The 27,424-nt window shown below is 38.0% G+C and overlaps 1 protein-coding gene across 3 annotated transcripts in view; it reads left to right on the plus strand.

Annotated features, from left to right (window-relative positions):
* dub (duboraya) overlaps positions 1-27,424 on the plus strand; it is a 36,635-nt gene that overhangs the window by 4,074 nt on the left and 5,137 nt on the right. For 2 of the 3 annotated variants that reach the window (XM_056446974.1, XM_056446973.1), the window contains exons 2-4: positions 22,966-23,052; positions 26,628-26,705; positions 26,878-26,940. In XM_056446974.1, the coding sequence (XP_056302949.1) occupies positions 22,966-23,052; positions 26,628-26,705; positions 26,878-26,940 (228 nt within the window). The remainder of the gene's footprint in view (positions 1-22,965; positions 23,053-26,627; positions 26,706-26,877; positions 26,941-27,424) is intronic. The other variant, XM_056446975.1, reaches the window with a different exon arrangement.

Genomic DNA, 27,424 nt, shown 5'->3' on the forward strand with positions numbered 1-27,424 from the left:
CTTCTTATCCATCACTTTTTGTTATAAGAATGGGCCAAGATTTAGAATAAAAGTCACTTGCACAATATTTTCTTTATTTAACAACAATGCAGTAGCGAAAGAGGACGCCACTTACATCAGATTTTGTTTTCTTGCACAGCTGGCAGTTGAACTCATAAAAAATAGTAGTTTGCATTTGCCAAAACTGATTATCTGAAGTCACAACAACCTTTTTTCAATGTTTTATTTTCTCAACTTAGGATGGCATAGAAGTCAAAATAGTACTAATGAGCTCTTGTATGGGACAAATTCTGGACCCTTGTCATTGAGGGGTAGGTCTTTCGGTTCGGGATCTATAGAGCTGCGCATCGTTGGATTTGCTCTTCAATATTTGGACTCTCAGTAGTGATTATTAAACCACACTGAACTGAGCTAAACTGAACTGAACTTAAACACTCCAAACTGAACAACACTGTTCCAATTTACTATGACCTTTTATGTGAAGCTGCTTTGACACAATCTACATTGTATAAGCGCTATACGAATAAAGGTGAATTGAATTGAATTAAATTTCGAACCACCTGAACCCCCCTGGCGTTGAAGATATACTTAATATTTGAGAATAAAGAAATTAAACTCATTTCATTTCAAAATTCTTTAAATTGCTTACTACATTCTTATAAGTGCACTAATTTTCATGCAAATGGAAATATCTGAGAATAAATGGAAGAAACTTAACACAAAGATCATATTTAGGTTTATGACTGCATCAAATGTTCTTGTTATGATTAATTTCTGAAGCTTTTATACTTTAACAGGTATCATTTACTGTATATACATGTTCATAGTAAACTCAACCAAATAAAATTGCTAAATAAAGAACAACATGTGACACTTTGAACAATATAGCTATCATTTTAGTTTATTTTTTTAGATCATTGTTGATCATGTAGGCTAAGGGTTAGCCAGTTGACATTAAAATAAACCAATAAGTAAAACTAAATGAGTAAAATATAAATAACATAACCCACAACCAAGTAATCAAAACTTTAAAACCTACAACTGCCTGTCAGTGTTGTACTTTTGTATAGTGTGAGAAAGGACTTTGTGGTCAGAAGAACTGAAACTCAGTGATTGAAATCTTGAGATTGGTGAGAAAAACTCTGCGTTTACATATATTTAGAGAAATCATCCTCTGTGAGCCCATTTCCTAGCTGAGTTATGTTAAAAATGATTTAAGTCCTGCCAGCAAAGAATGTACCTCAGAAGTTCAAACCCTGGATTGGTTGCATTTCTGCTTTAAAGCTTTCTGCTGCTCATGTTGACTCTCCTAGCACTGTAGTGCATGGACTTCTGGCTATTTAAGTTGATTATCTCCTGAATGTCAGCTATGTGAGCATGCGGGTCAGTGGCAGCTGTCAGGGCGTCCGGCCGCTCTTGTCTGAACTCAACACAACCCCACGGTTAGCTCATAGATGACACAGAGATGTGGAGAAAGGAAATGTTATTGCAACATGACATTAACTGACTATAATCCATGCTTCCTCCCCAAAACACTTGTATATTATGTTTGTTCTTTGTACTGGATATTGATCACTCATTACCTCATAAAGAACTTGCTGAACTTTGTGCTCTATGGGTGTTAACTTGTCCCATCAAATTTCTGGGACATGATGACTTCATCTGGAGTATTAGCAAATGATGTAAATATCCTGAATGGGATCCTTCAACTAATGAAATTTGCCCACAGAATTAGCATATAGAGAATTTGGTTTTCAGACACAAAATATATCGAGTTTCTTTGTTCTGAGAAATATTTGGATGGAAAAATGATTGCAATGTACTGAAACTGATGCTTGTAATATTAGATTGTAACATTTTCATTTATAAGAGTTGTAATTAATTCAACTATGCTTAAGAAAGTCACACCGTTTTGGGGACAGAACAGTTTTGAGATTTAGCCCATTAAAGTGCACCTATTTTACCCCTTTTTCAAGATTTAAGATTAATCTTTTGTGTAACCAGAATGTGTCTTTGAAGTTTCAGCTCTAAACACACCCGAAATATTATTTTTAGACCTTTCAGAACATTAGAATGTTTAGCTCTGATGATTATGTAGCTGTTTTTGTTGCCTGTGCCTTTAATGCTAGTTCTCCCCGCCCACCGTTCCCACGTGCCTGTCAGAGTGTGCCTCAATCTCCGCCTCCGCCTCTGTCTCCGTCAGTTAAACAGCACAGTGACAGACATAAAGGAGGCAGATCTCACGTAAAGTTTGTGAGAAACACTACAGTAAGAATTTTCCCAATGATTATTTAATGTATTTGTTGTGGAATTGCAATGATGTCATTACAAAGTTCACACACACACACACACACACACACACACACACACACAGTGTGCGCATTTAACTTTGCACTGTTTTTGCACTGCAAATGTGACAGGATACACGTTAATATCCTCTGAAGTATGGATATCCGTTATGTTAATGTACAAAATGAACCCGATTTAACGTCCACAAACCGGGATTGAAGCGTCTTCTTTTATAACTGTACTGACATGCGTAAAACTCATTCTTGATTACATTTGATGATGATTGATGATCTTTTAATCCCAGTTGCCTTGTGCACGTTGTGTCTTGTTAATATGATTATACACGTTGCTACAGAGACATGTTTATACGCGGCTGTTAATCAATTCAGTGGGAGCACTACATTGTGGTGGGCCTCAGAATGTAAGGGATTTGGATACTATTTTAACATCAGAAAATTAAAAGACTTATTGTGTTTCTATCACTCCAATATGACTGTGGACACACTACCTTCTGTCCAAACAGCTTACAAAAGATGATTTTCATCATAGGTGGCCTTTAAAAAAATGAATAAAGTTTTTATAACAAGAAGTCCATAGAATACAAAGAAAAGTTTAACTATTAATTGCATTTTAAATGATGACTGTACTAGTTATATTCATTTTTGTCATATGGAGACTATGGGTGTGGACTTGTCCCTTCAAAACTCTGGGACTAGCAAATTATGTAAATTCTTAATGAAATTAGATTTTTTTTTAATGTTGACGTTATGGTAGGGTCATGCCACTGCATGTTCGTTTTGTAGATGTTGTCATTACATATTCCTGAAAGACTCTCTGATTCAAGGCTTGGGCTCTAATGGGATGGGTGCGAGGTGGAGTCCTTCATCATAGCTGGCTGACTCACACCAGAGTGTTTCGTGAAGGCTCGATTTTTCCAGCACAACATTCACTTCCAGATACTGTGAGCCAGAACATGAGGTCATAGAGCTGGGGCAGAGGAGAGATTACTCTAGAATAAACCATTGTCCTTCATCTCTGTTGCCTTTAGAAATGCTGGCTTGTAGTCTTGGACTAAGAAATCAAAATTCCCTTGAACGTTTGACATCTGAGAGGTCAGTGTACTATAAACATCCAGTAAGTTTTCTGGAGTCAAAACTTTTTTGTTAGTCTTAAAACAGCTTATAACAGCCGAAACGGAAGACTCCACCTTAAGAGAAGATCAAAGCCCGCTTCTACATCACTACCTATTTAGCTCCACCCACTGATTCACACATGCAGATGGTAAATAACAAGAGGCAAATGTAGATCTATGTACTAGAGATGGCTCAAAAGACAGCAAGAGCTTGGTCTTTTTTCACTTCATTTTGTCACAGTCTCATCTACATATACAAACAAGGCACAATTCTGAATTTTCAAAAAGATTGAAATGATGCTGCGATGAATAAAATACGTCTAAAATTAATGTCACACCACATAAGTGTGAGTAATTATTTTCATTACATGGTCACTTTTGCTTTGTCTGTTATTATAGTTTGTTTGATATGTACAGCTGAACTGAATTATTAGTCCTTCTGAATTATTAACCCCCTTGTATTTATATTTTTTCCAATTTCTGTTTAATGTTGAATTCTGCCATGACGGTACATAATATTTTATTTTATTAGATATCTTCAAGATATTCAGCTTAAAGTGACACTTAAAGGCTTTACTAGTTTAATTAGGCAAGTTAGGGTAATTAGGCAAGTCACATAGTTTGTTTTATAGATGATCCAAAAAAAAACAATATTGCTTAAGTAATATTGACCTAAAAATATATATATTTTTTAATTAAAACTGCTTTTATTCTAGCCAAAATAAAACAAAATAAAGACTTTCTCTAGGAGAAAAAATATTATATGACATACTATGAAAAATTCCTTGCTCTGTTAAACATTATTTGGGAAATATTTGAAAAAGAAAAAATGTATGCGTAATCGCAGGAGCGTCCAACAATTAAGGATCTAGGCTTCCAAGAACAGTTGTCCTTTCAAGTTTTCAAATAAAATTAAATATGCAAAACTGTTGGGTGTTTAAAGTCTACAATATGCCACACCTTATGGGGTCAAACAGGATGGAAAATAGCATATCACTTAGGTAAACATTTTGATTACATTATAAGTGGACCCCAGAGAACATTGCAAAATAAACAGCAAAAAAAGCTGTTCATAGGCTTGTTGCATAATACGAGCAAATTGCAAATGCTTTGGCATGTGTGTGCAAATAGTAAGTACAATTGGCTGTAGTTTGAACAAAAACTAAACTGTGGCTTGTTTATCAATACTGATGAGTCAGGTCTCATTTAAACTGTCAAACACTATTTCTCATTAATTTTTCATTGTGTAAGCATCACACTTAATATCATCTATTCAATTACCAAACATTTGTATACACATATTTACACCATAAATATCTGATATTGACATTGCTTGTAATGTCTGTTAAATTGGCAAAAGACCTCTAATTGCAATACAATTAGCATTATCTATTTATCAATCAAGTTTGGTAGCATATACTGTATATATATAGAGAGAGAGAGATTGCCCATATCATGATACAATACAGTAATTGTACAAGCAAGACCGCACTTTACATTAGTACAAAAATAAATGTACTGTATAAATACAAATGTTCATTTTTTTCTATGTACTATGCACTCTTGTCTACAATTATCAGATTTTTTTTTTACTTTAATTTCCATGGTTGACTGTCTTGGTAAAAAAAAACAACTAATAATTTTGACCAGTGAGGCTCACAGGATGAGAAATACACTTTATGTTTTGGTTGCCTTGGCCAAATTACTGACAGCATAACTAGGTTTTGAAGCATGAATGAAATGTTTTGGGTTAGTAACTACATTTTGCAGATTTGCAATAAAGTTCTGAAGTTCCAGCAAACCATTTTGAGATTTTCACTCACAGTTCAGAGAATGTTAAATCTGTTTTGAAAAATATGGCTATTGAGAAAAACTTTAAGGCCAGGTTAAGTTGTTTCTCAATGCTTGATATAAACTCCTTGTTAAGTCAGAGTTTAACCCAGAGTTTGTAATTACCTCTGGACCACATGCACCTGAAAGTGTGACACTTGCAGGAAACAGCCAATCACGCCATACATTAGAACATCAGTTTGATTAATTTCTCACAAGAAAGTAAGCAAGTCAGTTCTAAATCAGTTTCCAACATGGTTTCCAACATACTTCAAAATATCTTTGTTTGTGTTCTGCAGTAGAATGATTTGGGCTTTAATCGAATGAATTGTATGAATCAATTGAATAAGAATGAATTGTATTTTGTGTGCACGTGTCTGTCTTTAACATCACAGCTCAGGATATTTGGGCTTAAACTCCCTCTCGAGGTGCCCTCAGCCACTCAATGTTCTCACAATGTCACAGATATTAAAAAAAGAGCCTGCTGGCAAAGAGCAAACTGCAACAAGAGTCTTGCACCAGCCTGGCTGCCACTGAGTCTGGTATAATGGGTAGCTTTCTATAAGTAGACCACTATGACTTGAATAACTTCATTTGAGAGAAATTTCTTTGGCTTCAAAAAGAGAAAATTGACCATGAAATCCGGCTTAGGCCCACTTTTGAGCTTTGTATGGTAGTTCTGTGAATGTATCGCTTAATAAATTGCATTCTAGACATGTTGTGGAAAGCAAAAGCCTGTAATATTTGATGTGTGTAGGTGGGTGTCTGTGATCCAATATTTTGGGCCTTAAATTGGAAAGGCTCTGTGTTTTCCTTCCTGTGCATCCGCTCCTATTAGAGCACATGTCTCGGTGTAAATTGAATCATGGCCGCTTCCTCATGTCCTTCAAGCCTCTGACATACAACAGATTCTTTGTGGGACACTAATAAGATTCTGTTTTCCACTGCCTGGGTCACAATCAACAGCTTGAGTTAGTGGACTTCCAAAATGAGGAGAGCGTTTGGGTTTGATTGTTGTTTTTTAGTTCAGAGAAGTTAATGTTCTGGTTTTAGATGATGTTTTCACAGTTTCCGAGTTAAAGGCAGATGGTAGATGCTTAACACTTTTGTATGGTAATATTAATATAGACAGCTGTCACTGGTTTTAATAAGAGCATCTGGAGACTTTTTGGTGTGGAAAAACTCAGATAAAGCCTGTGTGTGTCACAGATTTAGCACATAAAGTGATTTTATGTTACCAGTGGTGTAAAGTAACAAATTACAAATACTCACACTACTGTAATTGAGTAGTTTTTCTCAGAAATTGTAATTTACTAAGTAGTTTTAATTTTACTTTCCCTTGAGTACATTTTTAGTGCAGTATTGGTACTTTTACTCCACTACTTTCCTTTAACCTGCAGTCACTACTTTATTTTTACTTGTCTATGGGGACTAGAAAAATCAGTCCTGTGATTTCTGTCCAATTAAATCACACATAGAAGGTAAATCGCATCATAATGAACTACCTCAAGACATGGGCGATTTATAATTGCAGCAAACTGTTTGAAAGCATTAAAAGTGTCCAAGATGCCCAGAATCTTTATACGTATTGACCCAGAAATGCATGTTTAAATTCATGTCACTGATGAGAAGATGATGGATGTTTAATGTATGATGACCGAAATGGCCTTAAACACCCAGGAGGCACAGGACGTCAACATGATGTGAGATTGACATTGTACCCCAACGTCGTAGGGATGCTGCATTTTGTTAAGCCCAATGTCAAGCCGAGATCAATGTCCAACCTAACTGGTTTGAAACAGCTGGTTTGTAACATCCTTCGATGCTAAGGATTTTTTCTACTGTCCCGATTGGGCCAGTGGTTCAGATTTTTACTTGCTCTGACAAAGTTTTTACTGGCTCCACCTAAAAAGTGAATAGCTATTTCTTAGCCACATATTTTAAATGATGTCAAAAATAACGTCTGCGAATCTAGAATTACAATATTTAAAAATGTCAATAAATGTATAATTAGCAAAATTCAAAGTGTTGTTGTGCAAACAAAAAGAGCAGTACGAAAAATGTGCAGGTATTTTACTGCAGTTCTAAATTATTTAACAAAAGATGGTTGACTTGCCAAACTGATGGCAAACTGTGCAAAACATCACTTCATTTTTTTGTCGTGTTGTACCAAAGTAAATCCAAGACATTAGAAACAGACATTTTTTTTAAACCTCATAATTTGATGTTCTGTCAAGTTCCAGAAAAAAAATCATGTGCTCATAACATCAATTCGATCGGGCCAGTACCGATCCTGTCTACCGTCCCGAGCATCTCGCATGCTGGCCCTGGCAGTCCTTATTGTTGTGCCCTGATATGTATTATTATGTAATAGTACTAGTACTAGTACTAAATACTAGTTACACAAAAAAAATCTTATTTGATCATAAGTGCATAAAAACATTATTTATATTTTAAAATATAAATTCCAAAGAAAATAAAATCAAATTACTGTTGTGCCTAGATCCTTTAAAAATTATTATAAAAAAATATTTTTTTATGAATATAAAGTTCAAGAAGATCATTTCATAAAAACAGAAATCTTTTCAAATACTAAAACATTTTTTTACTGTGACTTTTGATCAGTTTTGATTAAATACATTATGGCTAAATAAAAGTGTAATATAATATAATGTAATATAACATAACATAACATAATATAATATAATATAATATAATATAATATAATATAATATAATATAATATAATATAATATAATATAATATAATATAATATAACATTTGTTCATTTTCTTTTCGGTGTAGTCCCTTTATTAATCAGGGGTCGCCACAGTGGAATGAACTGGCAACTTATCCAGCACGTTTTACGCAGCGGATGCCCTTCCAGCCGCAACCCAACACTGGAAAACACACAAATATAGTATGTACTCCAAGTTTCTACTTCTGAAAAAGCCGCTCTGCATGTCACAGTCTGGTTGAAGCAGTTGAAGAGGAAACACAGATGAAATACCCCAGAGTCCCTCTTACTTTTTACACATAACTGCTCCCACACTCATGATGGCCTTGTGTTTAATGAGCTCCAATCTGCACCGCGGCAAAACGCGAGTGTGTCATCATGAAACAAGCCTCTGTTTTGGAAATGAAGAAAGACTCATGCTGAACTGATTACGTTCTGCTGTTTGTTGCCTTGTTTACTCGACGTGTGTCGGCTGACAGCTGCCAACTGTAGTAAAGTAAGCTTTGGAATGAATCTGAAACAGTGTTTATTAAGGTGGTAAAAGTGTGGGAGACGCTATTAGTGACGACGGCAGTGGTGATGTCATCATCAGGGGTCATCGCTGCAGGTGTGTGTGTGTTAAAAGTAAAGACACAGCTGCATACACACACACATGCTGTAAATCACCACCCACTGGGTCTCAAGGGAAAAGCTGCCCGCACCCTGCCTTAAATGAGTAGTAATGAGCTCACCGCCCTGTGCTTAACATATGAAACACGCAGCCATGCTTTAAACCTTTCAAAAGCATTTGTGAGTTATGCGCACGTTTTTAAGCTAAGTCTGTCTCCACCACTGGATAAAAACATTAAAATAAGTTTTTTTTTTCCTCAGGATACAAGATATAGATCCATAAATCTGAGAAATAAAAACAGAATTGCAAGATGTAAACAGAATTTCCATGTTTTTTCCTCTCACAATTCAGAGTTTACATCTATCCCAGCAGGCACACAACACAAGAAGTTAATATTTAGATTAGATTTAGGTCATGACATCAGGTGACCAAAATTCAATGTCTAGGCAACGTGCAAGGACAAGTCATATTGACGTCAAATACTGACATTTATTCGTCACGTATGGAAACCAAAATTCGACATCTGATAGACTTAGCAGTAATGTACACACAACATAAAGCTATAGCATCAGTAGACCTTGATATTTGGTTGATTTTAGGTTGGACATTGACGTCGGACTGACATCAACCCGATTTTCATTTCTAAAGAAAATGCAACGTCCCCACGATGCTGGGGTACAACGTCAATCTGACAACATGTTGACATACTGTGCCTGCTGGGATAACTCAATAAATGTCTCACTTAATATCCCACAATTCTTAGAATATCAAGATATATCAAGATATTTTCTCAGGATGTCAAGATATAAACTTAGAATTGCAGGTCAACTGCAGGTTTTAACTCAATACAAATACAATTTTGGCCAGAAATTTAAACTAGGAGTTTTGAGAATTTTTCTCAATTCCAAATTAAAATCCTGCAAATTTTTTAAATCTTAGTTCAAAAAGTTTAAATCTCATAATTTCATATTTTGCAACTTCCTATGAATTTTGAAATATCAGATAATATTCAGATCATATTTTCGAGGTGCGGATATATATATATATATATATATATATATATATATATATATATATATATATATATATATATATATATATATATATAGTTGAATTCAGAATTATTAGCCCGTCTTTGAATTTTTTTTCTTTTTTAAATATTTCCCAAATGATGTTTATTTATATATCATATAGCTATATTTTTTTTTCGATAGTCTTCAGAACAAACCATCGTTATACAATAACTTGACAAATTACCCTAACTGGAGAGAAGATTTTTTCAACACATTTCTAAACATAATAGTTTTAATAACTCATCTCTAATAGCTGAATTAGTTTATCTTTGCCATGATGACAGTAATTAATATTTGACTAGATCTTTTTCAAGACACTTCAATACAGCTTAAAGTGACATTTAAAGGCTAACTAGGTTATAAGGTTAACTAGGCAGGTTAGGGTCATTAATAAAAAAAAGGTAAAAATTGGTCTGTTAAACATCATTTGGAAAATATTTCAAAAAGAAAAAAAAAATTCAAAGGGGGGCTAATAATTCTGACTTCAACTGGATATGGAATCAGAATTTGCTGGAAAAACATCCAGTTTATATTTTCTCAAAATTGTGAGATTTAAACCAAGATACAATTATTGTTTCCAAGTTTACATTATAATTCTGTAATTGTTCTAAATCTCAACAATGCCCTTTTTCCTTTAAATTATCAGCTATAAACTTCAATTTAACAACTCAAAATTGCAAGATACAAACTCAATTCTGAGACGTATGAATTAAACTGAATTGGGGGAACTAGACCTTCAGTGTCGTCCTACATGAATTAATCCATCTCTGAATTCCATCATAATGATAATACGGTAATAGTAACCAAAAATAATGTTACAGTCTAACTTGGCATTGCAACACAAACAGGTAACTCCTGTAGTATAAAAATATATGCTATTTCTAATGCAAGAAATGCAACTAGAAACATTTTAAAAAGAGTCCAAAAAGTATCCAAAGTATAGTTGTTCAAATAAAGAGATTGTGTACAATTTAAAGTTGATCTAACTATTTAACAAAGCTGATTCTATGGTATTTCATTTTTATCTGTCAGTGCACCGCAGGAGCAAAATACTAGTAAACACCAGGAAAGTGAGCAAGCAACATTAAAATAGTTCATTCAAGATAAAGAAAAGTTTATTACTGTACATGTTTTAGCATACCCTATATGACTCTCATGCTCATGCGAGTCTTCTGCCCGTTTGCTCTCGCGAGCAGCTCTGTTACCAGGGAATATGACAGGGTAATAGTTACAGTTTTACTCGGGATAGTGAGATATTCTTACGTAAAGTTAAACGTGGCTTTATATCTGGGAAATATAATCAAAATACAACGCAGACAGAGATTAAAAAAAGTATTTTGTCTTTTGCCACTGCTGAGGAGTGTGTGGTTGTTTTACACTAAGTTTATTGATGACCAGTGTTGCCAACAATTTTAACTGTAAAGGTGCTAAGCTCAGCTCGAAAAGTCGCTAAATGTTGCTAGATTACGTCATACGTCAGTTTGCTTGTTACTGATGTCATCACGTCCAGCAGTTTCTCCTGAGAGCTGTAAAGCTTTTTTTAATAAGCGGGAATTATATTTGCACTACGCTTTATACATGCATGTCAATTTAGTTGAATTTATTGCTGTTTGAATACAGTATATCAGTATAGTTGTGTAGTGAATTTGCAGTAATCTCTCAGACATAATAAACTCAGACAACACTCGCTAAAATCTCTGTGATTGTAAACAAAAAAATAATAAACAGCCAAATTAAATTATTCAATTTAAAACAAAGGAGAAGCAGATTGGTTTGACTGTACAAGGAAAATACCTCACACTAGCTTGCTAAATCATTTGCCATTGGTACGCAAAGAATGATCTGCTCTCAGGCTGCAGGTGGGAGGGATGTGGAGGAATGAGCCACCTGTGAGCGCTTTGAGGTGGGGCTGGGGCCGACGGCATTACCCGCAGCTCATTGAGAAGAGTAGGAATGATACAGTACGAACACATGAGAGTCTATAAAAATCTCCAGTAACACCAAAAAAAAGTTGCTAGATTTGTCGCTTGTTGCTTTTTTGAAATTTTGTTACTAGAGAGGTTAGTAAATATAGAGACAAAGTTGCTAAGTTGGCAACACTGTTCATGACTTTTACATTTAAAGATGGCTAGTGTTTTTATAGAATGCACTAATAATCTACAACAATAATACTGTGACAATAAAGTTGTTGTTTTTTTAAAGTAATGCTGATTGCAAGGTTTGAACATCCAATCAAAGAATGGGAAAATGCTGATGTTGTCTTGCACCTGCTAGATGGTCCCAGTGTAGCTAACTGGAAATCCGATTGATTAAATTAAGAGGTTCAATGGCGTTTATTTAATGCTACAGACGCTGCACTTGCTGATTCTGAAGGCCTCCAGTCATATTTCTTTTAGGTGAAAGGCAAGACGATTGCTGAAATACGATTGCTCTAATATACTGTAAACAGTAATATGAGCAGCATAACCAAACAGAAAATCTATGAAATGAAGAGCAAACTATAGGTGATCGTTTAATAAAATCTATTTAAAATAAAGCAGTGATTCTGAGGTCTGATCTGTGTTTGGGCCAGTCTTTCCTGGCCCTGGTGGCCCACCAAATAAGCAATCATGACAAAAATGTCTCAGTTACTGTTCAGTGGCAGAACATTTTGAGGTCTTTATAAAATTTTCTCACAGAGCAGGAAAGAAATATTTGATACTGTCTGTGTTTCTATCACTTTAATTAATGTCACTTTTTAATCTTTAAAAAATGTATTACAGAGGGGATCTTGATCAAAATCAGTGTTTTCTCAGTTGCTGTTGTTAAAATGGAGCGGGACAGTCTCCGGTCAGACCCTCAACATCTCTCTGTGTTGTTTTTGGCGGTTAGAGTTCATTTGTTAATTTGTCAGTGACACTACACATTTTTGTGAATGTTTATAGGAGGTTGTACTTTCTCAGGCTGGGCTATGAGGTGAACCGAGTGACAAAATAAATATGATATGAGCCAAATTGCTCATATCTGTTTCTGTTATCAGTCATTTCAGATTTTTCAATAATAGCATGTGGAGAAACTCAGAATATCAAAGACTGAGGCATTCACTGATATATCAGTAAATCCTAAACATGGCTGGAGTTTTAAATAGAAACAAGCGTTTTCACAGAACCAGCTTTTTTTCTCTCCATCTTGGGCACTAAATAGGGCAAGTGATGTCATGATGGGATGGAATGCTTTTATCTTAAAGAGGACTGGATCTAGTGGAGCTGCAACACATGGGCTGCAGACACATGCGGGATTGACAAGAGCAGACAGAAAGAAGCTGGGAGGGAAAAAAATATGTTTTTTTTTTAACCTTGCAAGCATCTACCAGGTTTCTTATTTAGCCATTGTAAGTAAGGCCATTGTGTCTCTATTTTTAAAACTGCTACCAAATTTATTCATTCATTCATTCATTCATTCGGTTTCTTTTCGGCTTAGTTCCTATATTAATAAGGGGTCGCCACAGCAGAATGAACTGCCAACTTATCCAGCACATGTTTTACGCCCTTCCAGCCGCAACCCATACACACTCACTCACACTCATACACTACGGACAATTTAGCCTTCCCAATTCACCTGTACCACATGTGTTTGGACTGTGGGGGAAACTGGAGCACCCGAAGGAAACCCATGCAAATGCAGGGAGAACATGCAAACTCCACACAGAAACGCCAACTCACCCAGCCGATGCTCAAACCAGCGACCTTCTTGCTGTGAGGCAACAGCACTACCTACTGCGCTACTGCGTCGCTGCTACCAAACTCACTTAAAAAAAAAAAGACAAAACAACACAACAGAAATCTGAATTTGTTTATGCTTGTGGTGTTTTTGTGTAGTTAAGGTTCAGGTTCGAAATCCAGCTAAAAGTTTTACATAAATTATTGGATTAAAACATGTCATATTGCTTTTAGGAATGTATATTTACTTAAAATATTAATAATTTCAAACATTTAAAAAAAAAAAGTAACTTTTTACAGAAAATGTTTATTCCTACTGGTTAGTCCACTCTATCAACATAATAAAAGTAATCTAAAAGTAAGTAAATTATTCAGTGACTCATTTATACAGACAGCAGCCACTTGTTCCTGGGTGAATCAGTGTTTTTGAATGAATCAGTTGAGCTAATGATTCAACGACTCACCCATAAAGACATCAGCCACTTGCTTTCATTCTTGGATGAATCTTTAGCCCCTTTCACACAGTGATACGAGTAAATATCCAGTGAATTTCTGGAACGACTTTACCGGTAAATTCAAAAAAGCACTGTTAACACAGGCAAGGAATTTTTCCGGAAAAGACCATTCACACATCCATTCCAAAAAAACTGTAAATTTCTGACATCATTAATCAGAAATGAGCTCTAAATGGCCACGCTTGTATTTATAAACATAGAAGTGGTCTAGCTTTTGTTGATGGTTTCCCTTTTTATTTAAAGCTTGGGCAGTCAAGCAGATGCTTTGTCCCGGAGACATCTAAAGGCAGAAGCGCTAACCGCAGCTAAATGTTTACACATTTGACTACTCTACAAATTCTGTGGATGGATAAGCATTGTGAACAACTTCGAGGAAAACATGGAGGAACACTTTCGCATGTCGAGATGTACATAATATGTGTGTGTGCCAGCGCTCAATACAGCACTCCTTTACTTCACATGCACACGCGTCAAGCAACTGAAGCAGAGCTTGAACATAAACAAACGGCGGATTGTCATAAGCATTTTATCAATATTTTTTCCACAGTTGGCATTAAGAAGGAACATAGAAACATTATCTGACTAACATCTAGCAGCTAAATGTGTCTGGAAAAATATTCAAAGGCTTTTATTTTCATAAACAGCGTGGATGCGAATGCGTCTGAATGGTCTGATTGGCTGGAGTAGACGTCAGCGCGTTCTAAATGTGAACTTGCTCTTTTCAGCAATTTTCCTTTTGCGTTCACACAGTGCAGCATTCCGGCAAATTACCGGTAATGTTACAACTTCTCTTTCTGGAAAATTGCTGGAACGAATTTACAGTATTTTCAAAATAGGCCTTTTCACACATGATCTCTTTCCGGTCTGTAATGTGTAAAATGGGCTTTTGTTTTAAATGAATCAGTTGAGCTTATGATTCAATGACTCACCCATAAACACATCAGTCCCTTGCATCATTCCTGGATGAATCTTTTTTTAATGAATCAGATGAGTTAATCAGTCAATGACCCACTCATAAAGTCAGTTTTACCCATTTATCAGCAAGAAGTTTTGAAGAATTTACAATAACATTTTGCATAATCACTTTTATATATTTATGTACAGTTCAGAATAAGTATGTTATTTAATTTTTTCATGAATATATCTGTTAAACTGAATGATGAAACACTATTTCACCAATTTTGACATTATATTTTCACAAATTTTTTTTAAATACTGACATTTAACTTGCATTTAATGTCTTTTATCTATACATAATAACTTTTGTAAATTCAATTTAAAGCAGTCACCAAAATAGCATGCCTCGACTTTGACCCACATGCAAAATATGCAACCAAATTTCATTTTTTTTAATGCACTCAAACTAAACTTTGCTCAAAAATTGTTTGAACTGACACAACTCATGAATTGAAGCTCCTGACTTGCTCAAGCTTCCTGTTTTTGACTTTTCTTCTTTAATATTTAAGTTGCCACATCATTGTATAACCGACATCCTGCAGTGTATAAAATGCTTGCAGCTCAGTGTTCGTGGCTTCCCACAGCTCTGAGACTGAACGCCATTGACGACAAACACTTGTAAGAGTCTATAGACGTTCCCTCACCCCAAAAATACCACACTATCACTGTCGACAAGGCAGAGCTGGCTTCCCTTCACTGATAGCGAGAGCACTAATGGTTATAGATGGACAGAGCACCATGATAACAGCGGCCTGAAGTCATACCCAACTGAGCCTCTGTGCCCCTGAGGATACTTACACGGCCCAAAGACCACTTTCTCAAACAGTTTCTTCGGAAATGCGCTCTTTTCATCACTTTGCTCTGAGTGTTCATGACTCTAGCGGTTTCCTGTGGTGAAAAACAAGACATTTTCTCAGCCTTCTCTGTGGAATCCACATTACAGGTCTTAAGGGCTTGTGATTATAAATCTTTACTAGTAGACTGAGATGTCATAGCTGGAACAAATAGGTTTTGCAGGTGGCACTTTACAATAAGATAATGTTAGTTACTAACATGATACTTACTAGTTATAATGCTAATGTCAAAGGTGCAGTATGTAAGTTTGACACCCAGTGGTTGAACTAGGTATTGCACCCCTGGTTTAAAACACACGCTAGAGCAGGTTGCCAGATTGACGACACCAACAAAGGCTGATTTAAATCATGTTCTAAATAAAAGCAACGAGACGTGATAGAAGAAATATTTTCCAAATTAATAGGAGTTTTTGTCCTAACCAACACCTGAAATTTATATTTTAGAAATAGCTTCTATTTCTTGGAGCTAAACAACAGGATAAACTCACAATGGTTACCTCAGATACACCTCATGTGCTTTATTCAGTGTTAAATGCTAACAATGTGAGTTAAATGCCATTTCACATGACATGTTGTCACGGATTGGTCAGGCTCTCACGATCCCCACTCACGAAGATCACCATCACCTGACTTCTAATGAGCACACAGCTGCATCACATTCACGAGCACCAGATAAAAGCACAGCACTCCAGTCGCTCATTGTCCGGGCTCGTCTCGACGAAAGCGGACAACTGAGCGACCACTCAGCGTAGTCATCCTCAGCTAAAACAAACGCTTTACTTACCTGTTCTCTTTGTATTCCTCCTAGTCTTCCTGGTCCACCCGAATCGTCCTGTCTTCCAGTCCTTCCAAGTCTGTGTCATCCTCTGTCAGCTGTATCTGGTGTGTGCTGTCCATCCTCGTGTATTCCTGTTACCCAGCCACGGAGGAAAAGACCCCAACATCATTCCTGATCCTCCTGGCTATCCTTCATGTGCTCCTTGTTGTCATTTAATAAACACCCTAACGTTTCCTTACCTCTGTCTCCTGTCCGCTTCATAACAGAAGCCCGGACCCATAACGACGACAACATGAGCACCCCCGATCACTTTCAAGAGCTGGTGGACCAGTTGAAGCGGATTCTACAGCCACCAGCTCCACTTTCCAACGCACCACCAGCACCGAGCACTTCCGCCTCCACAGTTTCTTCTTCGGCCCTTCCTTCCAGTCCCATGGCCCGACCAGCGCCCTACTCAGGCGGAGCGGGGGAGTGCAATGGTTTTCTGTTACAATGTTCCCTCATATTCGAAATGCAACCTTCTCTATATCCCACAGATAAGTCAAAGATCGCCTACATCGTATCACTACTCTCTGGGCCTGCACTTAAATGGGCTGAGACGATCTGGAACCAAGCCGGGCCGGTCATGAATTCCATCACTACCTTCACGGAGTATTTCAAAGAGGTGTTGGACGTTCTGATGGGGAAGTAGCCGCTGGAGAGCAGCTGTATCATCTAAAGCAAGGTACTCTATCTACACAGGAATATGCTCTCCGGTTTCGCACTCTAGCAGCTGCAAGTGGATGGAATGAGAGATCGTTGTTGACCACGTACCGGCTCGGCTTGGAACCCACTCTCCGAATCCAGCTGGCCACATTAGATGATACTATGGGTCTGGAGAGATTCATCCAACATTCTCTCCGATGTTCCGATCGTCTCCGTTCCTATCAACAGGACACCATCACCCCCTCGTCTGCACTCCTCCAATCGCCTGAGTCAACAGCCTCTCCAGAACCAGAACCCATGATAATAGAGTCTGGAAGACTGACATCAGCGGAACGACAGAGGAGGCTGACCCGGGGTCTGTGTCTATACTGCGGTGTCAGTGGACACACCCGTATGGAGTGTCCCCTTCGTCCCATTCGGACTTCAGTGAGTGTATTCAGTACGAATATTGAACAATGTAAACCACTTACTACCACCGTACAAATAACTACTGCCTCTATTTCTCTCCTTGTCACAGCCCTCATCGACTCCGGGTCAGCAGGGAACTTCATCTCCCAATCCCTCTGTCGTCAACTCCACCTACGTACTGAGGCGTCCTCGCATATATACCAGATACAACCGATAACCCAGTGCACTCGATCTTCGACCCGTATCCATCGACAATGCGAAGACATCCTTCTTCAAGTGGGGTTGTTACATCAAGAGAGGATTCAATTTCTGGTTCTGGAGGGTGCAAATATGGACATCATTCTAGGGCGCCCGTGGCTGGTGAAGCACGATCCCATCATCTCTTGGGGCACAGGAGAGATAAAGAAATGGGGATCTGGATGTACACCTACCTGTTTTCCAAATCTCCCTCTTCAAGGTCGGAACCCCATTTCTTTGTTTACAACATCGGTCGAGAGTCCTCCTGAGAAGCAGTCTATCCACATTCCTAAGGAGTACAGCTCCTTTCATGATGTCTTCTGCCCCAAGAGAGCTTCCCAGCTACCGCCGCATCGGCCATGGGACTGCGCGATCGACCTAGTTCCAGATGCCCAGTTGCCAAGAGGTAGGATCTACCCGCTCTCGCTTCCAGAGAATCAGGCAATGGAAGATTACATAAGGGAGGCTCTGAGTCAGGGGTACATACGTCACTCAAAATCACCAGCCGCCTCAAGCTTCTTCTTTGTGGCCAAGAAGGACGGAGGGCTGCGTCCATGCATCGACTACAGGGTCCTAAATAACGGTACAGTAAAATACCGATATCCCCTTCCTCTGGTACCAGCCGCTTTGGAACAGCTCCGAGAAGCTAAAGTCTTCACTAAATTGGACCTCCGCAGCGCGTATAATCTGATAAGAATACGTGAGGGGGACCAATGGAAGACAGCATTCGTGACCCCTACTGGCCACTATGAATATGAGGTCATGCCTTACGGTCTGGTCAACGCCCCCTCCGTATTCCAAAACTTCATTCATGAAGTCCTCCGGGAGTTTCTTCACCACTTTGTAATAGTGTACATAGATGACATCCTCATTTACTCCCGGAGTGAGGCCGAACATCGCCAACACGTTGCGGAGGTCCTACACACATTGAGAGAACATCACCTCTACCTCAAAGCGGAGAAATGCTCATTCCACCAGAAGTCGATTCATTTCTTGGGATACATCATTGACCAAACCGGTATACGTATGGATGGGAAGAAAATTGAGGCTGTTCTATCCTGGTCAGAACCCACTTCCATTAAGGAGCTCCAGAGGTTTCTTGGGTTTGCTAACTTTTATAGACGGTTTATCAAGGACTACAGCAGGATTACATCACCTCTCACTAATCTCCTCAAGGGTAAACCCAAAGGACTGGAGTGGACCAAAGAAGCAGCCGCAGCCTTCCGCCTTCTTAAGAAGGAGTTCACAAGGGCCCCACTCCTGACTCATCCTGACCCAAATCTTCCTTTCGTGGTGGAAGTGGACGCATCCACCACCGGCGTCGGGGCAGTATTATCCCAACATCATGATACACCGCCCCGACTGCATCCCTGTGCCTATTTCTCTCGGAAGTTGAGCCCGGCGGAGCAGAATTACAGCATAGGAGACAGGGAGCTTCTAGCAATCAAGCTAGCCTTGGAGGAGTGGCGTCACTGGTTGGAGGGAGCCAAACATCCGTTCCAGGTGATCACAGATCACAAAAACCTCCAATATATCAAAGAGGCCAAGAGACTATGTCCACGTCAAGCCAGATGGTCACTTTTCTTCTCACGTTTGATTTCTCCATTTCCTATCGTCCAGGACCCAAGAATCTAAGAGCAGACGCTCTCTCTCGTTTACACGAGCATCACGATCATGAAGAACTCCCAACGAAGATTCTTCCCGAACACATCTCCATTTGTCCGATCACCTGGAACGCTCCTCCAGTCGTTGCCACTCCGGAAGCCCCTGCTCCGCCGGGATGCCCTCCTCATCGGCAGTTCATACCACCTGAACACCGGGTAGATCTGATCCACTCCTTACATACCTCGCTAGGCACTGGACATCCAGGGATCAACAATACTCTCTCGCTAGTATCCCAACGATTCTGGTGGCCAAACATGGCAAGGGATGTGAGGCAATATGTTCAGGGCTGTAAGGACTGTGCCCAATCCAAGAGCCCACGTCATCTACCCGCTGGAAAGCTCCATCCCTTGCCGATTCCGAACCGTCCCTGGTCACACCTAGGAGTGGACTTTATCACTGACCTCCCCTCGTCAGAAGGTAATACCTGTATTCTAGTCATCGTAGATAGATTCTCAAAGTTTGTCAAACTAATCCCTCTGAAAGGTCTTCCCACAGCCTTTGAAACAGCCGACAATATCTTTAATCAAGTCTTCAGGTCATTTGGTATTCCAGAAGATATTGTGTCGGACAGAGGTCCACAGTTCATCTCACGTCTATGGAAAGCCTTCTTCAAGCTCCTAGGTGTGGCCGTCAGCCTCTCTTCTGGATATCATCCCCAAACCAACGGGCAGACAGAGAGGAAGATTCAGGAGGTGGGACGGTTCCTGAGGACCTTCTGCAGTGGTCACCAGAGCTCCTGGAGCCAGTATTTGGGCTGGGCAGAATATGCCCAAAATTCACTGCGGCAACCCTCCACCGGACTCACGCCATTCCAGTGCGTCCTGGGCTTCCAACCACCGCTCTTTCCCTGGGATGGCGAACCATCTGATGTCCCCGCAGTGGATCACTGGTTCCGGGAGAGCGAGAGAGTCTGGGACGAGGCTCATCAACATCTGCAGAGGGCAGTCCGTCGAAGCAAGGTAACCGCCGATAGAAGAAGGTCTGAAGAACCCAGATACACACCCGGACAAAAGGTGTGGCTATCCACCCGGGACATACGCATGCGACTGCCCTCTCGCAAGTTAAGTCCCCGATTTGTTGGTCCCTTCACCATCGTGGAACAGGTTAACCCCGTCACCTACAAACTACAATTACCCTCTCACTACCGTATTCACCCTACATTCCACGTATCACTCCTGAAACCCTATCACGATCCTGTTCTTCCCTCCACAGAGCCTGACCACGAAGAGGAACCCCCTCCTCCACTGCTCCTAGAAGAAGGAGCCGTCTACGCAGTGAAGGAGATCTTGCGTTCCCGACGTCGTGGTGGCCAGTTGGAGTACCTGGTGGACTGGGAAGGGTACGGCCCCGAAGAAAGGACATGGGTTCCCAGAGCTGATATTCTCGATCCTAGTCTCATGGTGGAGTTTCATGAGAGCCACCCTGAGTTCCCAGCGCCTAGAGGCAGAGGGAGACCACCACGGCGTCGGAGGTGTCGGCCCTCAGGAGCGGGCCCTGGGGAGGGGGGGTACTGTCACGGATTGGTCAGGCTCTCACGATCCCCACTCACGAAGATCACCATCACCTGACTTCTAATGAGCACACAGCTGCATCACATTCACGAGCACCAGATAAAAGCACAGCACTCCAGTCGCTCATTGTCCGGGCTCGTCTCGACGAAAGCGGACAACTGAGCGACCACTCAGCGTAGTCATCCTCAGCTAAAACAAACGCTTTACTTACCTGTTCTCTTTGTATTCCTCCTAGTCTTCCTGGTCCACCCGAATCGTCCTGTCTTCCAGTCCTTCCAAGTCTGTGTCATCCTCTGTCAGCTGTATCTGGTGTGTGCTGTCCATCCTCGTGTATTCCTGTTACCCAGCCACGGAGGAAAAGACCCCAACATCATTCCTGATCCTCCTGGCTATCCTTCATGTGCTCCTTGTTGTCATTTAATAAACACCCTAACGTTTCCTTACCTCTGTCTCCTGTCCGCTTCATAACACATGTATTGGCATACTAGTGAAAGCAGCAGCAGATAGTTCACCTCAGATCTTGAAAATAAAATAAACCATTTAAAATTTAAATTTAGAACTGCGACTCAATGCAAGCCAACAAATATCAGTGATTCAGCATGTTTAATAATCCTGAAGAGGTTTAATATGTATTATTAGATTGTAAACCTTAGCATTTTGTTGGAGTGCAGTAAGTGCACCATTCTGTGCTTCTAAATGGCTGTATTTTAAATGGCCCAATTGCTTATGATTGCAAATCTCGTCATGTAGCATGTTGTTAGGACAAAGGATTACAATGTAAAGGGGTGTAACAGATCAAACCCCACAGTTCGGAACGCACGTGACCCGCGGATTAATACCTTTTTTGAACTTGTAGGTTAATCCAACATTTATAACAATTGCAGAGAGATCGCCCTTCGCGTCATTCAGATCAAGTGTGTGAAAGCATTTTGGCTTCCCTGTAAAATATAATGATGGCTTTGATATATCTGGAAGGTTTTGTGATTCAAGAGGATATGACCGTTTAGTTTTTATTATTATAAAAAAAAAATCTATTATTCTTTTTTTTTGTATTAAGATGCACCTCTTTTGTATATTCGTTCTTTTAGATATTGCCAAGCCTGGTAAATGATAACACATGGACTGAACAAATACACTGTCAACTCAGAAACTTTTGTTTTTTTTCCCTTTCTTTTTCTTTTCTTTCAATGCTGTGGTTGTGGTAGGGTAGTGTAGTGTAGTAGGGTAATGTAATGCTTTAAACTGTAAATGCAAAAAACTCAATAAATAAATATATTATAAAAAAAAAGGTTAGCATTAGTCTCTTAGTGTTTTCTGTTACTGTTTGTTTCGCCTGCATTAATGCATTCAGTGTAAGCTGCACATTCATTCATTTTATTTTTGGCTTAGTCCCTTTATTAATCCAGGGTCGCCACAGCGGAATGAACTGCCAACTTATAGAGCACATGTTTTACGCAGCGGATGCCCTTCCAGCTGCAACCCATCTCTGGGAAAGAGCGTGATCTTAATTCAAAGCGATTCGAAGTGCTGCATTCAAATCTGCGTTTGATTGAGAGATTCAGTTTTTACACATTTTCAGTTCGTTACAAACAATTAAATAACAGAAGTACTGGGAGGACAGTTTATAGTTCAGATATGTCTAATGTTTATGGTAAAGATAAAAATCACCATTTAATGGAATCTGACGCTGGTGAATGTTGTAGCAATTACATTGTGTAACAAACAGCCATCAAAATTATGTCACTGAATAGGTTTTTAAAAATGATACACCTATAAAAATGAAACATGAAGTTTTATGTGTGAATTGTTGAATCATTCATTGAAAATAAATATGATACATTGCACAAGATGTTAGATTTCATGTAGTGAAAACTCCGGTTCATGTAGTGTTTAACTTGATGTTTTAAGTTGAAATGAAAATTAAAGCAAATATTTTTTATATGTGCATGAATATTTCTTTATTTCAGGAGCATGCTGTTGTAAAAAAGCGCTCTGTGGCTGAACTAGCTGGAAAATTCAGTTGTCCAATAGCCCACGTGACAGACGCTGAAGTGGTGAGGTTTCATATTATCTGCGTATGATCACATCCTCTCTGCTTTCACACTTTAGCTTCCTGAAATGTCCTGTTTTCTGGACATTAAAAAAAGTAATCTTGCCTTTTACAAGAGCTCTTTCTGCTTTTGCTCAGTGTTTTTCACTTTTTCAATTTTCCTGCTCTCTTTTGTTCTACGTAGGTCTGCAGTAGCCTGCAGTATAGATTGTTTCATAAGGGGATAGTTCACTTAAAAATTTTATTTAGCTTTATTATGGATCTTCCTTCATTTCCATCCATTTCTAGAGCAATAATGGAGATTAAATGTGAACTGAAACTGTCATCTTTGCTGATTCATAAAATCCAAGTCAATTGACTATATTAATCCCTGAGTCTAGAGAAAGAAAATACTAAACGTATTAATAAAAATAAGTGGGTTGTGGTAGCAGACTTAGCAACTTTTCAGAGTGGCCGCAGGTCAAAACCAGAAACCTATAAAGAAAATGGATGATATTACCTATAACAGTCTACAGAAAAATAAGGAAGCTTACCTCAGTCCCTAAATATAAAAGCCAAACCACTTGTCAAAATAAACAGTAAATAGACAGGCCACCTCAACACGCTCAAGTGTAAAAGTCATTTCAACATCTAAATATGCACACATTCACAGTCTCAGTGTTAACAAATAGACAAAGTTTGGTTGTCGGCTGAAGGGGGAAATCCAGGAGCTGCAACAGTCACACCAGAAATGAGCTACCCAAACGCTACCAGTATGATGAAGTTCCTTCTAATAGCTACGCCTTGATCAACATTCAATAGCAAATAGGACTGCATTACCAGGGAGCCTGACACACGTCAACAAACTGAGACCAAAAATACTGGTCAAAAAAAGTGAAATGAAATAAAAAAGATTCACAATAAATGGAAAAACTAAAGGAAACTAACAGCAGTGACTGAAAAATCTTAAGAGAAATCAAATAATATAATAATTACTTTCAGAATTCATGACACATTGGGCACATCTGAAGGGTGTATCCGAATCCACTTTTGTTATTTTAAGGATGAAAAATCCGCTTTGCACCATGGCGCATGGTCTAATAGGGTTGTGCTTATTCTCTTAATGAGTTATAGGTGTGTTTTGAGAATAAACCAATCAGAGTCTCATCTCAAATTCCCTTTAAGAGTCAGTTGCATCGCGCCAGTGGAAAAACTGAATGCTTCACTGGCGAGAAAACAGTTAAACAGGCCATCTGCAGCGCGAGAATGAGATAACGAGCCTCCTCATTCTTTACTTTCACTTTCACTTTCTTTCATGGACAGTTTCAGTTCTAATTTCCAGCAAACGAATAAATGAAAATAACGAAGTGTAGTCAAAAAACTGAGTTATAACCAAACACACATCCTATGCCCCATATGGTCCAAAACCTGACAGGTGGACAAATCTAAGCTTGTTATTAATAAAATAATAAAATATGCAAATAACAATTAATAATACCACTGATAATAACATTATACAAAAGCAGATTGCCATGAATAAACTGAAAAAGCCTACCAAGATGAAGGCATGAATGCAGAAAATAATAATTTTGTAATATTTAATTCCTTAAATTCCTTTTCATTAATAAAGATATTCGCCTATTGCTGTACATCTTGTGTGTATTAAGCAATGTGTAAGTGAGGCACACAACAATGGTCTATTGCGCAGTCTATTTTAGTTCCTCAAAATAGCAACGTGCCAACAATGCGCCTCAACACGCCTCTTATCTAGACCGAAACACCCATGAGTCCACAAAGTGGCGCAAATGGATTTGCTATTTAAACAACATGGTGGAAAATGTGAAAATTTGTGTTGCGCTGATCTCAAAAATAGCAACACGTCATAGAAATGTGTCTTGCGTCTTATTGCGCCGGGTGTATGATAGGGCCCATTATGTTGTGTAAATTGTGAACTGCACTGTAAATAACATCTGTTAACGAACAGCTTCTGTATTTTGGTCTTTTCTGTTTATATACGGTTGTGAATTGCACAAAACCTGAAAGGTATACTTTCAAATTTGAGTTTACAAAAAAAGCACCTCTTTTTGGAGGGGTTAATTATAACACAGACAACATATACAATTATTTGAATCACTTTCAACAGTTTGATTAATGAAAATTCAAAGAGTTTTCTTTAAAATGATACCAAACTTTTGCATTTACACCGTTGCATGTGGAGTTTGGAAGCTTTTGAATTTGGGTAGGCAAAATCCAGGCTGAAACCTCAAAATAGCACGACTTTAAGAGGTTCAAATATTTTAAGTATTTATCTTCTAATTAAATTACTGATCAGACACAGTAATTAGGAAAGTAATTTAAATACAACATTTATGATATTAGTAATTAATTACTTCTATAAAGAAACCTATAGCCAACACATCAGTCTGCGTAACAGAACATTACTTACATTATACCCCTCATTAATGGTAGAAGTATCCCTTAAAGCCAAGAATGTACAAGTGTACACACTTTTATGTTACTTGATGATACCTGGTGTATTAAGATGCAAAGTAGGAAATTTAAGAGGAAAGGTTCAGTTCCCCTTTGTTTTAATTCGAGTCTCATTCTTTGGAAAGTTTAGTGTTTTTTGATGAGGTATTACTGAAAAGACTGTCTGTGTAAACAAAACATTTATGTAGAGCTTGTCAAAGTGCCAATCTTTCATGTAGGAAACAGACACCGGAGGCATGCGTTCTCAAGCACAGATATTAATAAGATGAATGTTACGCAAGGTAGTTCTGCTATGCTGCATGACTTTGCAGGTGACGTGTGTGTGTGTGTGTGTGTGTGTGTGTTTTTGTAATTTTACTGCTAGCTTCCTGCTTTCTTCTCTCCCTTTGTAAGTCCCTGTCACTCATTCTTCAGCATTTCCTCATTCCATAAATATATTCAAGTCTGTTAAAAAATAATTTGTTCACGATATGATTTTTAACCGTTTTATCCATTCATCGTTATTTTTTTGTCTTATGTAAAATATTATAATTAATTTGTGCTACTTTTTAAATATGGTTTAATATGAAACTTTTGTATGCTTTTAGATTTATATGGATAGTTCTGCCAAAAATGAAAGTTCACTCACTCATTTTTGATTACCCTTGAGTGGTTCCAAACTTTCATGAGTTTCTTTCTTCTGTTAAAAGCAACAGAAAATATTTTGAAGAAACTGAAATCCTGTAACCATAGACTTACGTAGTAAGAAAAAAATAAAGGTCAATGATTACAGGTTTTCATCTTTCTTCAAAATATCTCCTTTTGTGTTTCAGAAACCGATAAAGGTGTGAAACAAGTAAATTTTCAGTTTTGGGTGAACTGTTTCTTTAAGTATTAACTATTTTTTTATTTAAATATGTATTGTTTTCTATATGTGTATTTATTTTTTGTATTTTTGTCATTTATATTATGTATTTATTGTATTTATTTATTCATATACATTTGCTTCCAAGTTTCATTATGAATATGTATAAAACAGAATGAATTTCTTTTCTCTTTTTACACCATTAGTAATTGACTGGTATCCGTCCATGTGTCAGCATGTGGATCTGAGCTGTTGTTTTATTGCAGAATAAGCCTGTGAGGAGGAGACCCCCACGCTCACTGCCGCTGCCCACGAATAATGATGCAGCTCAAGCCCACGAAGAGGTGAGACCATCAGAAAACAGCTTTATAAATCAAAAGTTTATAATATTAGCTCAAATCAAAATCTTAAGATGACTTTCAAAGCTTTACTCAGTTGTCCAGAAGATGGCAGCACCAATATGAGATTTTCATATTATTTCTTATTAATGATTTTTGTATTTATGAATTTGTTCAGAAAGGAGCTGAAACAGTGTCGACCAGGAAGAACCGAAACTCTGCCCTCATTGAGAAGCTGCAGGTTTGTTTTCCTGATTTGAACAGCAGTGTTTCCCTCTAGTGGACAGAGTGTTGTATCACTTTTGAATCAATCTAAATATTTCATTTGCTTTACACTTTATGTAAATCTTAAAGCAATGTTTATTTATATATTTTATATATATATATATATATATATATATATATATATACACACACTTTTTTCCTATTTTAACGTTTAAGCTTGTATTAATATGCTTTTAAATTGTTTCGTGTTTGTGTTATAGGTTTTAAAAGTTCAATTTTTACTTATTTTCTATTATTTATTTTTTATAAAATATTTTATTTATAAAAAATTAAGTACTATGCATTTTTATTTTTAAAAAATCGATTTGCTTTTTATATTTTTTGTTAATTTGAGTTCATTGTATTTGTGTTCAACAGCTCTACTTTTAAATATTCATTAAAACATTCAGTAATTTTGGCGTTTCAGATGCTATGTATTTGTGAAGTCATTTTTTGTTTTT

The sequence above is a fragment of the Danio aesculapii genome, chromosome 21 (assembly GCF_903798145.1).
Source record: "Danio aesculapii chromosome 21, fDanAes4.1, whole genome shotgun sequence".
In the NCBI taxonomy this organism is placed as follows: Eukaryota; Metazoa; Chordata; class Actinopteri; order Cypriniformes; family Danionidae; genus Danio; species Danio aesculapii.